The 14,232-nt window shown below is 42.4% G+C and overlaps 1 protein-coding gene across 2 annotated transcripts in view; it reads right to left on the bottom strand.

Annotated features, from left to right (window-relative positions):
• The window catches only part of LOC311136573 (cell adhesion molecule DSCAM-like), a gene marked incomplete at both ends in the record, with an annotated part of 150,008 nt that extends 136,209 nt beyond the window's left edge, over nucleotides 1-13,799 (bottom strand). For both annotated transcript variants that reach the window (XM_084170759.1, XM_084170760.1), the window contains one exon: nucleotides 13,757-13,799. In XM_084170759.1, coding sequence (XP_084026885.1) covers nucleotides 13,757-13,799 — 43 coding nt within the window. The remainder of the gene's footprint in view (nucleotides 1-13,756) is intronic.
• Nucleotides 13,800-14,232: the final 433 nt, after the last annotated feature.

Here is a 14,232-nt window from a genome sequence, read left to right as displayed (position 1 = left end):
GGCAATGTCTGTGTGTCTGTGATGTGGTCTGGTCCATTGCTGGGCATCCCCAGTGGCAGACTGACTGTGGCACACTGACAGGCCATGTCAGGGCTCAGGACTGGAGCTGCAGGTAATTAAGGCAGAGTGCCTCCGGAGAGAAGAGGGAGGGGGGAGTTCAGGAGGGACAGGGTCCTGTGACAGTGAGTAAGCACACCCCCACACCCCCTTCCCTCTCCTGCCCCCAGGGCTTACACGGCAAGAGGCGCGTTGCTACAGCCCAAGAACGAAAGGGCCCTCGCCTGCCTGCCAATGCTGCCGACTAACTCCCCGGCTCCCAATTTGCTCTCATGAATAATACTGAGCAGCATGCTTAGTGGCACTCTGCTCCAGCGCTATGTAAAACCAATGATATCCTCCTCTGATGTGGATCCTCCTGAGGACGCGTGATGAGATGAGGGTCGTTCTTGCACTTTTTCTGTTTTTTTTTCATTCAAGTGGGTTAGTTGATGCATCTGAATGCTCATTTACAGGAGCGGGGAACAGGAGTGAGGAGAGAGGAGATCCTGAGGGGATGCCAGTTAGATCTTAATCAGTTACAGCACTGAGACATTAATGTCTGAATCACTGAGAGGAGAGAGAGAAAGAGAGAGAGAGGGACAGAGAGAGAGAGGAGGATAGAGTGTGTGTGTGAGAGAGAGAGAGAGAGAGAGAGAGAGAGAGAGAGAGAGAGAGAGAGAGAGAGAGAGAGAAAGAGTGAGAAGAGAGAGGACGGGGAGAGAGAGGGGAGGGAGAGTGGCAGAGAGCTGGCATGATGAGGAAACAGAAGAACTCTGTTTACTAACAGCTAAACGAGCTCCCTCTACTGCCGCTATGAAGCTGAACGTGCACATAAACAAATCACATTTTATTTGTCACATGTGCCAAAAAGAACAGGTTTAGACCTTACAATTACATGCTTTTTTGGGCCTTCCTCTGACACCGCCTAGTATAGATGTCCTGGATGGCAGGAAGCTTGGACCCAGCGATGTACTGGGCCGTATTCACTACCCTCTGTAGCGCCTTACAGTCGGATGCCGAGCAGTTGCCATACCAATTGGTGATGCAACCGGTCAGGATGCTCTCGATGGTGCAGCTGTAGAACCTTTTGAGGATCTGGGGAACCATTCCAAATCTTTTCAGTCTCCTGAAGGGGAATATGCGTTGTCGTTCCCTCTTCACGACTGTCTTGGTGTGTTTGGACCATAATAGTTTGTTGGTGATGTGGACACGAAGGAACTTGAAGCTCTCGACCCGCTCCACTACAGCCCCGTCGATGTGAATGGGGGTGTGTTCGGCCCTCCTTTTCCTGTAGTCCACGATCAGCTCCTTTGTCTTGTTCACGTTGAGGGAGAGGTTGTTGTCTTGGCACCACACTGCCAGGTCTCTGACCTCCTCTGTATAGGCTGTCCCATCGTTGTCGGTGATCAGGCCTACCACCGTTGTGTCGTGGGGAATGAGCAAGCTCCCCTGAGGGCTCCCATGTTTAGGATCAGCGCGGCAGATGTGTTGTTGCCTACCCTTACCACCTGGGGAAGGCCCGTCAGGAAGTCCAGGATCCAGTTGCAGAAGGAGGTGTTTAGTCCCAGGGTCCTTAGCTTAGTGATGAGCTTTGTGGGCACTATGGTGTTGAACTCTGAGCTGTAGTCAATGAACAGCATTCTCACATAGGTTTCCTTTTGTCCAGGTGGGAAAGGGCAGTGTGGAGTGCAATTGAAATTGCGTAATCTGTGGATCTGTTGGGGCAGTATACGAATTGGAGTGGGTCAAGGGTTTCTGGGATGATGGTGTTGATGTGAGCCATGACTAGCCTTTCAAAGCACTTCATGGCTGCCTATGTGAGTCCTACGGCGCGGTAGTCATTTAGGCAGGATACCTTCGTGTTCGTTGGGCACAGGGACAATGGTGGTCTGCTTGAAACATGTACAGTTGAAGTCGGAAATGTACATACACTTAGGTTGGAGTCATTAAAACTTGTTTTTCAACCACTCAACAAATTTCTTGTTTACAAACTATAGTTTTGGCAAGTCGGTTAGGACATCTACTTTGTGCATGACACAAGTAATTTTTCCAACAATTGTTTACAGACAGATTATTTAACTTATAATTCACTGTATCACAATTCCAGTGGGTCAGAAGTTTACATACACTAAGTTGACTGTGCCTTTAAACAGCTTGGAAAATTCCAGAAAATGATGTCATGGCTTTAGAAGCTTCTGATAGGCTAATTGACATCATTTGAATCAATTGGAGGTGTACCTGTATATGTATTTCAAGGCCTACCTTCAAACTCAGTGCGTCTTTGCTTGACATCATGGGAAAATCAAAAGAAATCAGCCAAGACCTCAGAAAAGAAATTGTTGACCTCCACAAGTCTGGTTCATCCTTGGGAGCAATTTCCAAACGCCTAAAGTACCAAGTTCATCTGTACAAACAATAGTACGCAACTCTAAACACCATGGGACCACGCAGCCGTCATACCGCTCAGGAAGGAGACGCGTTTTGTCTCCTAGAGATGAACGTACTAAGTGCAAATCAATCCCAGAACAACAGCAAAGGACCTTCTGAAGATGCTGGAGGAAACAGGTACAAATGTATCTATATCCACAGTAAAACGAGTCCTATATCGACATAACCTGAAAGGCCGCTCCGCAAGGAAGAAGCCACTGCTCCAAAACCGCCATAAAAAAGCCAGACTACGGTTTGCAACTGCACATGGGGACAAAGATCGTACTTTTTGGAGAAATGTCCTCTGGTCTGATGAAACAAAAATAGAACTGTTTGGCCATAATGACCATTGTTATGTTTGGAGGAAAAAGAGGGTACATGCAGGCCGAAGAACACCATCCCAACCGTGAGGCACGGGGGGTGGCAGCATCATGCTGTGGGGGTGCTTTGCTGCAGGAGGGACTGGTGCACTTCACAAAATAGATGGCCTACAAACCTGACTCAGTTACACCGGCTCTGTCAGGAGGAATGGGCCAAAATTCACCCAACATATTGTGGGAAGCTTGTGGAAGTCTACCCGAAACGTTTGACCCAAATTAAACAATTTAAAGGCAATGTTACCAAATACTAATTGAGTGTATGTAAACTTCTGACCCATTGGGAATGTGATGAAAGAAATAAAGCTGAAATAAATCATTCTCTCTACTATTATTCTGACATTTCACATTCTTAAAATAAAGTGGTGATCCTAACTGACCTAAGACAGGGAGATTTTACTAGGATTAAATGTCAGGAATTGTGAAAAACTGAGTTTAAATGTATTTAGCTTAGGTGTATGTAAACCTCCGACTTCAACTGTACATGCACTGGTCTAATACCAAAACAACAACCAATCATAACCAGTAATACTCCAGTCCTGATTATCTTACAGTAATCAGTGAGGCCACACAGTCAGTCCCATTTCCAAGAAGGGGACGTCTCTATCAAACTGGATTCGATCAGATATGATGATGTCACGGTAGTAGAGAGGTATTCAGAGACACAGTGAAACAATTTAAAGGCAATGGTCAGGGAGATGTTGAAAATGTCAGTGAAGACACTTGCCAGTTGGTGCACATATGCTCTGAGTACATGTCCTCATAATCCATCTGGCCCCGTGGCCTTGTGAAAGTTGACCTGTTTAAAGGTCTTGCTCACATCGGCTAAGGAGAGCACGATCACACAGTCATCCGGAACAGCTGGTGCTCTCCTGCATGCTTCAGTGTTGCTTACCTCGAAGCGAGCATAAAAGGCATTTAGCCTGTCTGGTAGGCTCACGTCACTGGGCAGCTTGCGGCTGGGTTTCCCTTTATAGTCCATAATAGTTTGCAAGCCCTGCCACATCCGACAAGCGTCAGAGCCGGTGTAGTAGGATTCAATCTTAGTCCTGTATTGACGCTTAGCTTTTTTTATGGTTTATCTGAGGGTATATAGCGGGATAACTTATAAGCATCCAGATTAGTCTCCCGCTCCTTGAAAGCGGCAGCTCTAGCCTTTAGCTTGGTGCGGATGTTGCCTGTAATCCATGGCTTCTGGTTGTGATATGTACGTACGGTCACTGTGGGGACGACGTCGTCAATGCATTTATTGATGAAGCCGGTGACTGAGGTGGTATACTCCTCAGTGCCATTGGATGAATCTCGGAACATATTCCAGTCTGTGCTAGCAAAATAGTCCTGTAGCTTAGCATCCGTGTCATTTGACCAATTCCGTATTGAGCGAGTCACTGGTACTTCCGGGTTTAATTTTTGCTTGTAAGCAGGAATCAGGAGGATAGAATTATGGTCAGATTTGCCAAATGGAGGGCGAGGGAGAGCTTTGTATGCGTTTCTGTGTGTGGAGTAAATGTGGTCTAGAGTTTTTTTCCCTCTGGTTGCACATGTGACATGCTGGTAAAACGGATTTAAGTTTGCCTGTATTAAAGTCCCCGGCCACTAGGAGCACCGCTTCTTGTTGAGCACTTTCTTGTTTGCTTATGGCCTTATACAGCTCGTTGAGTGCGGTCTTAGTGCCAGAATCGGTTTGTGGTGGTAAATAGACAGCTATGAAAAATATAGATGAAAACTCTCTTGGTAGGTAGTGTGGTCTACATCTTATCATGAGGTACTCTACCTCAGGCGAGCAAAACCTCGAGACTTCCTTAATATTAGACATCCCGCACCAGCTGTTATTGACAGATAGACACACACCACCACCCCTCGCCTTACCGGAGGTCGCTGTTCTGTCTTGCTGATGCATGGAAAACCCAGCCAACTGTATATTATCTGTGTCGTCGTTCAGCCATGACTCGGTGAAACATAAGATATTACAGTTTTTACTGTCCCGTTGGTAGGATAGTTTTCGAATGGAGCTCATCCAGTTTATCTTCCAGTGATTGCACGTCGGCCAATAGAACGGATGGTAGAAGAGGGTTACACACTCGCAGACGAATTCTCACAAGGCACCCGGATCTGCTCCCTCTGTATCTCTGTCTTTTCTTCATGCGAATGACAAGGATTTGGGCCTGGTCCGGGAACAACAGTATATCCTTCGTGTCAGACTCATTAAATAAAAAAGATTTGTCCAGGTCGAGGTGAGTAATCACTGTTCTGATATCCAGAAGCTCTTTTCGGTCATAAGAGACAGTAGCAGAAACATTATGTACAAAATAAGTTACAAACAATGCAAAAAAAACACACAAAATAGCACAATTGGTTAGGAGCCTGTAAATCGGTCATGTCGCCTTATAAAAAACATTTATAATTCTTCATCTGACAACATTTGTAATGACATTATTTGGAAAAAAGTTTCCAAAGTAGAGTGTAGAGAATGTTTAATGACAACTGTGATTGTGCATCTCTTCCAGTTCAAAGTATGAATCAGAGCTTGTTTTGTTGACATGAGTCTCCCTCAGGGTAAAAGACTGACAGAGTCAGATCAAAAGAAGTAATCACAAACCATCACAAACCCCATCCCAAAAGCTATGAGTATCTGGATACGAAAGTGACTAACAATTCTCTTATAGGACAAGACTCAAAGGACAGTCTGACAAACATGCCTATGATAGGCCAGTCAACATGCGTGTCTGATTGGTGCAGAGAGATCAGGTGAGATTAATGCTATAGGTCCTATAGGATATTGGATCCAGCAGGTAGGGATGAACAGGGAGATTAGGTGGAATAGAAGAGGCTGGATGACATAACAGACATCCTTAAGAACATTCACATGGTGTGCAGCACCAAGGCTTCAGCTGGGGGAGTAGATGCAAGCAGCTGACAGATAATCACATTGAGCATTAATTGACCATCAATGGTTAAATGTATCAGGGAGACACATCTCCTTTTCAATTCAAGTTTGGGGTTATGGAAAAAATGTATTGATGGTAAACCTTACAGGTACTGTATAGTAGTTGCCTCTTTTTATATTGTTGTCAATTAAATATGGCGTCCTCAAAACAGGCAGCCACAGAAACAACAAAAAGGTGTACAGGAATAATTTATTAAACATTACAAATATAGTATCTGCATCTTTTTGTTGTTAAAGTAATGAGCAGCCACAGAAACAAAAAGCTATAAACAGTTAGCCATAGTAGCTAGAGGCTGACACTAGAATAGGGCAAATCAAAGTCCTGGGGTTAAAAGGGATTGTGGGTCAGATGACTAGACATCATTGCTTTCCCTCCCGCTCACAGCCATTCTCTGATGCTTCAGGAAACATGCCCTTCTCTCTCTACCCTCCCTCTCCTTTCTACCCCTCCCTCTCCCCCACCCTCTCCACTTGCTTCACAGGCAGGGCTACAACATTTTGAGTAAGCATACTGCAGCAGAGTCCTCTCTAATACGACAGTGGGAGCCTGCTTTCTGTGTGTGTGTGTGTGTGTGTGTGTGTGTGTGTGTGTGTGTGTGTGTGTGTGTGTGTGTGTGTGTGTGTGTGTGTGTGTGTGTGTGTGTGTGTGTGTGTGTGTGTGTGTGTGTGTGTGTGACCAAGCATTGGAACCTGCCCTTCAAAAATGCAGGTGTCCCGGTCAGAGAACACCTGCATTTGTCCCCAACAGGAGGGGTGGACACTAGGGGACACACAGGACACTGTCCTCATTAGTCAGTGATATTACCAACAGGACCCTATCTCACAACAATATAAATCATTGTGATGGACACTGAGGGTACAGTACACAAGACTGGCAGAAAAATCACTAGGACAATGATGACAGCAATACTGTACTCTACTCACTGCAAAAATAGGCTACACTAATATTTATTTACAATTTCAGGTGTTCTCTGACTGGGACACCTGCATTTTGTATTGGCTTAATGTGATATACATTAAGACAATTTACATTTTTGGTTAACTTATCTGAATAAATGCAATCTAAATAAAAAATAATGTTTCTTTCTATCTGGATGGTGTGTCTCAGTCATTCTCTGGTCATCCCTTCCTTCGTCACGTCTGCTTACGTAGTGAAAGGAGACGTTAGCTCTGCAAAGCCGTGCTACCAAGCAGACATAAACGTATTCAGACCGTTTAGTGCTCAGGATTAATCAAATTATAATTTAATCATCTGATCAAACAGCAATTAGCATAATCACTTCTGGGGAAGGCCTGATAGAGCAGAGACTGAAACAGAATGGACCCGGGGCTAGCAACACTTTAATGAGACATTTGTAGAGAATCTTTGAAAATGTTACACATTTCTGGCTACAGAAATGGTGCTGTTTTTTTTATACTAACCAGGGCTTGTCATATGTGCCTCAAACACATCTAATAGTCAGCCAAGCAGCTAACAATCATTGGCTGAATAAGACAAACAGGCACCACTTTACACACTGAAACAATAAAACACACTGATCTTGTGTGTTGCTTAGTTTTAATTGGATTTATTTAAATTTGCTAATTTAATGCGTTATACTCATAAGATAATTTTTTAAATAAAAAATGTGTCCTGTGACTGTCCCTCCTTTACAAACGTTTTTATATAGCTCTTTTGTTAGAAGCATTTCTATTGACTGAAGACAATTGAAACATTTGACAAAAATCATCCAAACTGGCCACACAGCCTTTTTGCTTTTTCCATAATATTGGTGCAATAAGACAAAAATGTATAACATTGTCTTTAATGAGCTGCATTGTATTGTAATATATTGTATTCATGTTACCAACTCTAATGTTATTCACCTACATTAAAATAAGAGTGTGTTCTGTGTAGATGCATAAGCCACCTCACCTGCCTCCCAACTCAGGAGATCAATCAATTTTGCACGGCGGGATACCTGTCCATTGTGTTATAAATGAGCCTGACCTGGTGTGAGCATGTGTGTGTGCAGAAAACCCCAAAGCCTGAGTCTTTCTGTAGAGGTCATTTGGACTCCTTCCATTACCCCTGTGACAGCCTTTAAAAACAATCTCCCAAAAATAGCTTTGCAGTGTGTGTGTATGTGCACCACATTACATACAGAAACCCACCAGGCAGGAACCGCTTCGCCTGGCAACCCCTGTGTCCAGAATCTGGCAACCCGGGCACAGCCCTTATCTCAGGAAGGACTGTTGGCATTGTTGTTCTAATGCTTGTTCAAAATAGCAGATAAGTCTATAGTATAGTGCAAGAGGGCAAGAGTGAGCATGTGAGAACAAATCATGACTTTAGCCGGAAACTTTATATGTCAACTGATGCTCATGCTGCTCAAGATGGATTATGGATATATGAATTAAATGTCCAAGGCCAAGTCTACAGTATACTGTAGGCTATGTGTGTGTGTTGGCTTCAGCACCAGTTCCTTTTTGACCTGACATGGTACATAACATACCCTCTAAAGTCGAAATAACTCATCCTGTGATATTGTAGCTGAAGGGGTATGCTGTATCTCAAAGGTAAAATAGGGCCTATGAACAAGGCAATCATTCCCTTTCGCTAGATAAAATCTCATACAACATTGACAGCTGTTAGTTCTGAGAAATACAAGCTGCACGGTACAACAGTCAAATGTAGGACACTTGTCTTGTGAATATACAGTAGGGCCCACAGTATCTCCACTTGTAGGCTAGCTGTGCCACATTTAGATCAGCTCCTGCCTTCCTGAAGGGTCAGGGCATTAGCCTACTGCCCCACTTTAACATGGAAACACTAGCATGCCAGCTAAGTGGAAAACAAACGACGTAGGCTATCTACTAACTACTGTTGTTTTATTCATTCACAGATATAAAACACCACCTACCTGGAAGAACCTGTGTGTGTGTGCATGTGGGAACTTGCCCTTGTGTAATAGTTAACTTCCTTACAGTGTTTCAGATACCAGTGTGTAACACATGCTGACTCATTCTCTCTCTCTCTCTCTATCGCTCTCTATGCTTAGTTGCACACCATCATCTCCTTAAGCATTCTGGCCTGGGTTAAATAAAACAGTTGACATTTCAATGTGCACACATTACCATATGGTTCAGTCTGTTCTGGATGTAACAGCCAACTCCAAGCTCAGGGATATGTTAGGAGATGTCATGACATCCATCTTGCACAATGTTTAAGATATTGCAAATACTTGCCATATGCAGATTTTTATGGGAAGAATGTATTTTGTAAGGCTTTATTTTATAGTGCTGTTGGTATTTATCTATTAGGTCATTTTTAGATAAAATGTTTTGCTGTTGTAGGAGTATTATCAAATTTCACTTTACATTTGTGCATGTGTGTTTGTTGCTGTGGCTCTGTCATACAGGCTTGGTTATATGTGAACTGACAGATATATACCAAAGGACACCAACAGCCAGTTTCCCACTGGCCTGAACATGACCTCCAAACAATGTTGTCTTCTGTTTTTACTAGTTAAATAAAAATGATAATACAATAATAACTGTTTATTTACAAACTGTTCACTGTCTTTCATAAGGTGACATTTAGAAAAGAGAGAAGACCCCAAATCAAATCTATGAGTTGCACAGATGGCGGTTGGAGTGCAGGTTTGTTGATCTTTGATATTTGAAACAATGACTAGAAAGAAATACAGTAACTTGATATAATTTTTTTAAATCTGTACAGTGGGATTCAACACAATTAGGATCTGTGTGGGGATATGTGTGTAGATATTCCTGCATTTTGTGATAAATTACATCCATCATTGGCACGTACACTGAGTGTACGTGGGGGGGGGGCCAAAAGCGTTCCACAGGGATGCTGGCCCATGTTGACTCCAATGCTTCCCACAAATGTGTAAAGTTGGCTGGATGTCCTTTGGGTGGTGGACCATTCTTGATACACACAGGAAACTGTTGAGCGTGAAAAACTCAGCAGCGTTGCAGTTCTTGACACAAACCAGTGTGCCTGGCACCTACTACCATACCCCATTTAAAGGCACTTAAATATTTTGGTTTGCTCATTCACCCTCTGAATGGCACACATACACATTCCATGTCTCAATTGTCTCAAGGCTTAAAAATCCTTCTTTAACCTGTCTCCACCCCTTCATCTACACTGATTGAAGTGCATTTAACAAGTGACATCAAAAAGGTATAATAGCTTTCACCTGGATTCACCTGGTCAGTGTATGTCATGGAAAGAGCAGGTGTTCTTAATGTTTTGTATAATCACTGTACATTCTAAATATAATTGCCATTTTCTTCCACTCACTTGCCCCCATTTACAATGACAAAAACACAGCACCCAATTACTAAGTCAAGATGTCTGCTATGATCACACCAAACCTTGGTCTCTCTGTGGAGATCTCCCAGACGGGTTGATTCAAATCTCTGTGGTCATGACAGCTTTATCAAGGTTAATCCTGTAGCCTGGTTCCCTGGGCTATTCCTGTTCTAAACGAGCAGTCTAACTGATAGTGACAGCTATTCAGATGCCAGGCCTAGGATAGCTTTAATCTTCTAAATAGGAATCCTCTTGTAGGCCAGCATAGATTAAGGTATTTTCCACATTGGAAGTCTTACTACTGAATGTGTGTTTGAATAAGAGGAAAGACACAATTTGGTTCTGTTCTGATGACAAAACACTACTGTCTGTCTGAAAGGTGGTAGGGTGAATCCACACTGAGATGGTTCATGTTTGGATTAGCTGAGGTAGGGGACAAATATCCCCCCCCCCCCCCTCCCCTCGCCGCCCCCCCACACAAACACACACACACACACACAGTGATACTGAGTGCCAATTGAGGAGCATTGTTGTATATTTGCACTGCTTATTAGTGTCCAATTGAGCATGTGTCATATTTGCCCCCTGGCATTGCTGAGCAAAAACAACATTATGCCATTTCCCCAGTCTGTCTCTCCATGGATAGATATGTTGTTCCCATTACATTTAATACTGATGCAACAGCACTGGAAAAGTGTCATTGACATCAACACTACAATGCTTTTTACTCGTTGCAACTGTGAATTGTTTATGATTGCAAATTGTATCCACAGACAAGATGAGTTTGCACCTCAGTCTTGAAAATGGAAAGCAGCAAATATATGCAACAGAAAGAGCCCTATAGATTCTCCAGATTTACATTGTCAAATGTCAGGCTGTAGCTAAAAAAAGAAAACATGATATAACAACTTGTTAATAAATTGCTCCATACCTTTGCATAACTCAAATACTATAAATACACAATCTAATACAAGATCTAAACCAAACAAATAGACATAGACAAAAAACCAAACTATTACTGATTGCGGTAGCCAGTCCTGGAAAAATAACAGAAACCTGGGAATAATGTATCAGAATGACGGACAACTTCCACCAGAATAACATCTTTAAAACATGCAATAATAACCTTCACATCTCCTCTCTCTATCTACAATAATATCATAGAGCTGCAGGAGTGACAGGTCTAATCTGTGGGGAAGCACTTCCGGGGTCACCTGCACAGAGTGTGGCCTTGCTCAGACCCAGCCCACACTGCGCCAACACTCATTATCCACGTTTCCATAGAGACCACCTCAGGAGCATGTGCTGCTAGACCAAAACCCTAAAAGCCGTTATTTCTGGAATCCAATCTCTATCACTCTCCGGCTCTCTCTCTCTCTGCCCAGAAGAGCTAGGCTACACATTGTGCTATTCTAGTATAGGATAGTGCTGGTGATGTGGATGCTGGTTGGACATTCCAAAAAATACAAATCAGGAAGAAATAGAGCAATATGCAAAGTAGCCTGATATCATAAGCAACACTGCAGTATAAGACATTTTCAATCTATGACCTATCAGTCATATCTATTATTTATTGATTTAAAAAATCGTAATTTTGAAAGAAAGAAGCATATAAAATGAAATAATATTGTATTGTATATTATTGTATGCAACTTCTGCCCAAAAAACAATCATTTCAACAACCTCATTGACAAGGTGACTCTTACATAAACTTAATCTATCAACAAAACACAGAGCATCAACATCAGCCATAGACGCTGCATGCATCATATCCACAGTGGTGTTTTCATTCAAAGTTTCCATGCTGAACGCTTCAGGAGCAGCCATTTTACAACGCCGAAGCCTGCATGGTCAAAACACACCATGTGAAGCTGTTCAAAAGCTAAGAGAGAGATAGTGCTCTCAGCTCACACAAGGGTTTATTGTAGCACATAATGGATTGATATTAGAAATGGACATCATACTATGGAACAGGTGCTCTCTCTAGAACCAGTCAGTCCCGCCTCAGTTGTGTTAAAATGCATTTGTATACGTCCCTCACTGCCTCACTGTATTTTCTGTGGCAAACCACTACCTCATTCAGCCCTTCAGCATTGCCACAAAATGGTTTTCTTGTCATCTTTGGTTGACGCATCTCTCTCCCCTCAGTTTACATGCATCTGTCCACTTTTCATTTTAACCCCCACTCCATCCATCCATCTTTAAAAATATCCTCTAAATGTCCCAATTTGTCTCTGGATTCTTTCTACCCCCCTCCCACCCCCCACCCCCACAAACACCCCCAACCCCTTGTCCTCCTCAACCTCCTTCTCCCCCCCCCCCCACCCCCACCCCACTCTCTCTCACACACACCCTTCTTGAATTCGCTAAGCGTTCAGGCAGCCGAAACCAAAAGCACATTTGCCTCTTATCAAATCCATATTTTGTAGGAATTACAGGCCAATCACCTTTGCATTGTGTAACACAAAAGGAGTGTGTTAAACTGTTTCAGGGGGAACACAGGGAAAAGGGGCGATAAGGGGCTTGCCTCAACATTTTTTTTTTATCCTGATGCCTCCATGTTTGTACTTCTAATATGGTGGGTGTAATGCCATAAAAAAAGACAGCATAAAACCGAGTTTTTCAGTATTATCTCACAGGATACCTTCTGATTTTATAGAAATAAAGATGCACAGATTAATTCAGTTAATCAATGGAATATTTTACTAAATTGTATTCTTATATAAAACATTAATTGGCCTATTACATTTCCCATAGCAAATAAGCATGTTTTTTCCCCAATGAAAACCCTATAAAAAAATCTATATACCCTATGTGCCTAGGGGAAATCATTGCATTTTATTGTCATAATTAAGTGGCACACTATTTAAGTGTAATTCACATGTGATAATGCTTTTATGAATGAATATATAGAATTAGTAATTGTATTGATGTAAATATGCAAATGAGCTACGATAATTACTAATTGGAAATGATTAAAATAAAACAAATTCTGATATTACTTTAAACATGAAGTTACCCTTCCCCAAAAACAAATTTCATCAAAATATACAATCTCACTCAATATAATTAGATACAAATATGGGCATGAAGTACAATTAGACGAAATTGAAATAAGGTTACTTATTATTGAAGTGTAACCTGCAAAATGTATCAAAATGATACCAGCATTTAGTTCATATTTTCATATCAAGCCATCGCCATATACTGTAGCCTATGCACTGTTACACTATTCTAGAAATGTCTTACTTTTACACTATTCTAGAAATGTCTTACTATAAAATATTACGTTAATCGCCCCAAAGAACAAAGTAGAGTCTAGTTTTTATTCAGTGTTTTTAAATCAGTGTTTTCATATAGTATCAAACTATAGGTATTAGGTAGCCAAATTAACCGGGATGTGACTGGCAGGCTCAGCTCAGCCAGCACTGCTGCTGCTGCCCAATCCAACCGCTCTCCAATTGGGCTCTCAGGACATAGCAACAACTATTGACTATATCATTTTACCACAAAATAAATAATATTATTCTGCAAATAATCAAGATAGGCTATATCTGGTAAGTTTTGCTCAGAGGTAAATTAATATTAAATTAACATTTCCAGAGCATGTCTTTAATGAAGTTCGTTTTAAATAGCACAACTCACCATTCAAGATGCACTGGAAAAAGATGATAGCCAATATCCACATGCCCCGCTCCGTTCAATATCCAAGCTATGCTTTTTCTTTTTTTCACTCCACACACTTTCTTCCTTGGGTTTTCTTTATATTTCTTCAATGTGCCAATTGCAATGGACGACGGTCTGTACAAATCAGTCTCTCTCTCTCTCTCTCTCTCTCTCTCTCTCTCTCTCTCTCTCTCTCTCTCTCTCTCTCTCTCTCTCTCTCTCTCTCTCTCTCTCTCTCTCTCCCGCTCTCTTCGCGTTGGGAAGAGGAGGTATGAGCTTCTGTTGATTGTCTTATAGTAAGAGCTGAGTTCCAACTGTACGTCTCTCTTGAAGTGGCCACGCCGTGCCTTAGTGCAGCCTTCCCCGCGTCTGGGCGCGATGCTCTGCGGGGTACATGTGGGTCTCGCCTCCTTGAGCTCCGGTCCAGGTGAGTGCTTCTGAGTCAGAGCGGAGAC

Source organism: Coregonus lavaretus (assembly GCF_964263955.1).
Source record: "Coregonus lavaretus genome assembly, chromosome: 10".
Taxonomy (NCBI): domain Eukaryota; kingdom Metazoa; phylum Chordata; class Actinopteri; order Salmoniformes; family Salmonidae; genus Coregonus; species Coregonus lavaretus.
Note: the sequence above shows the minus strand (reverse complement) of the source record. Positions and strands in the feature narration are given on the sequence as shown.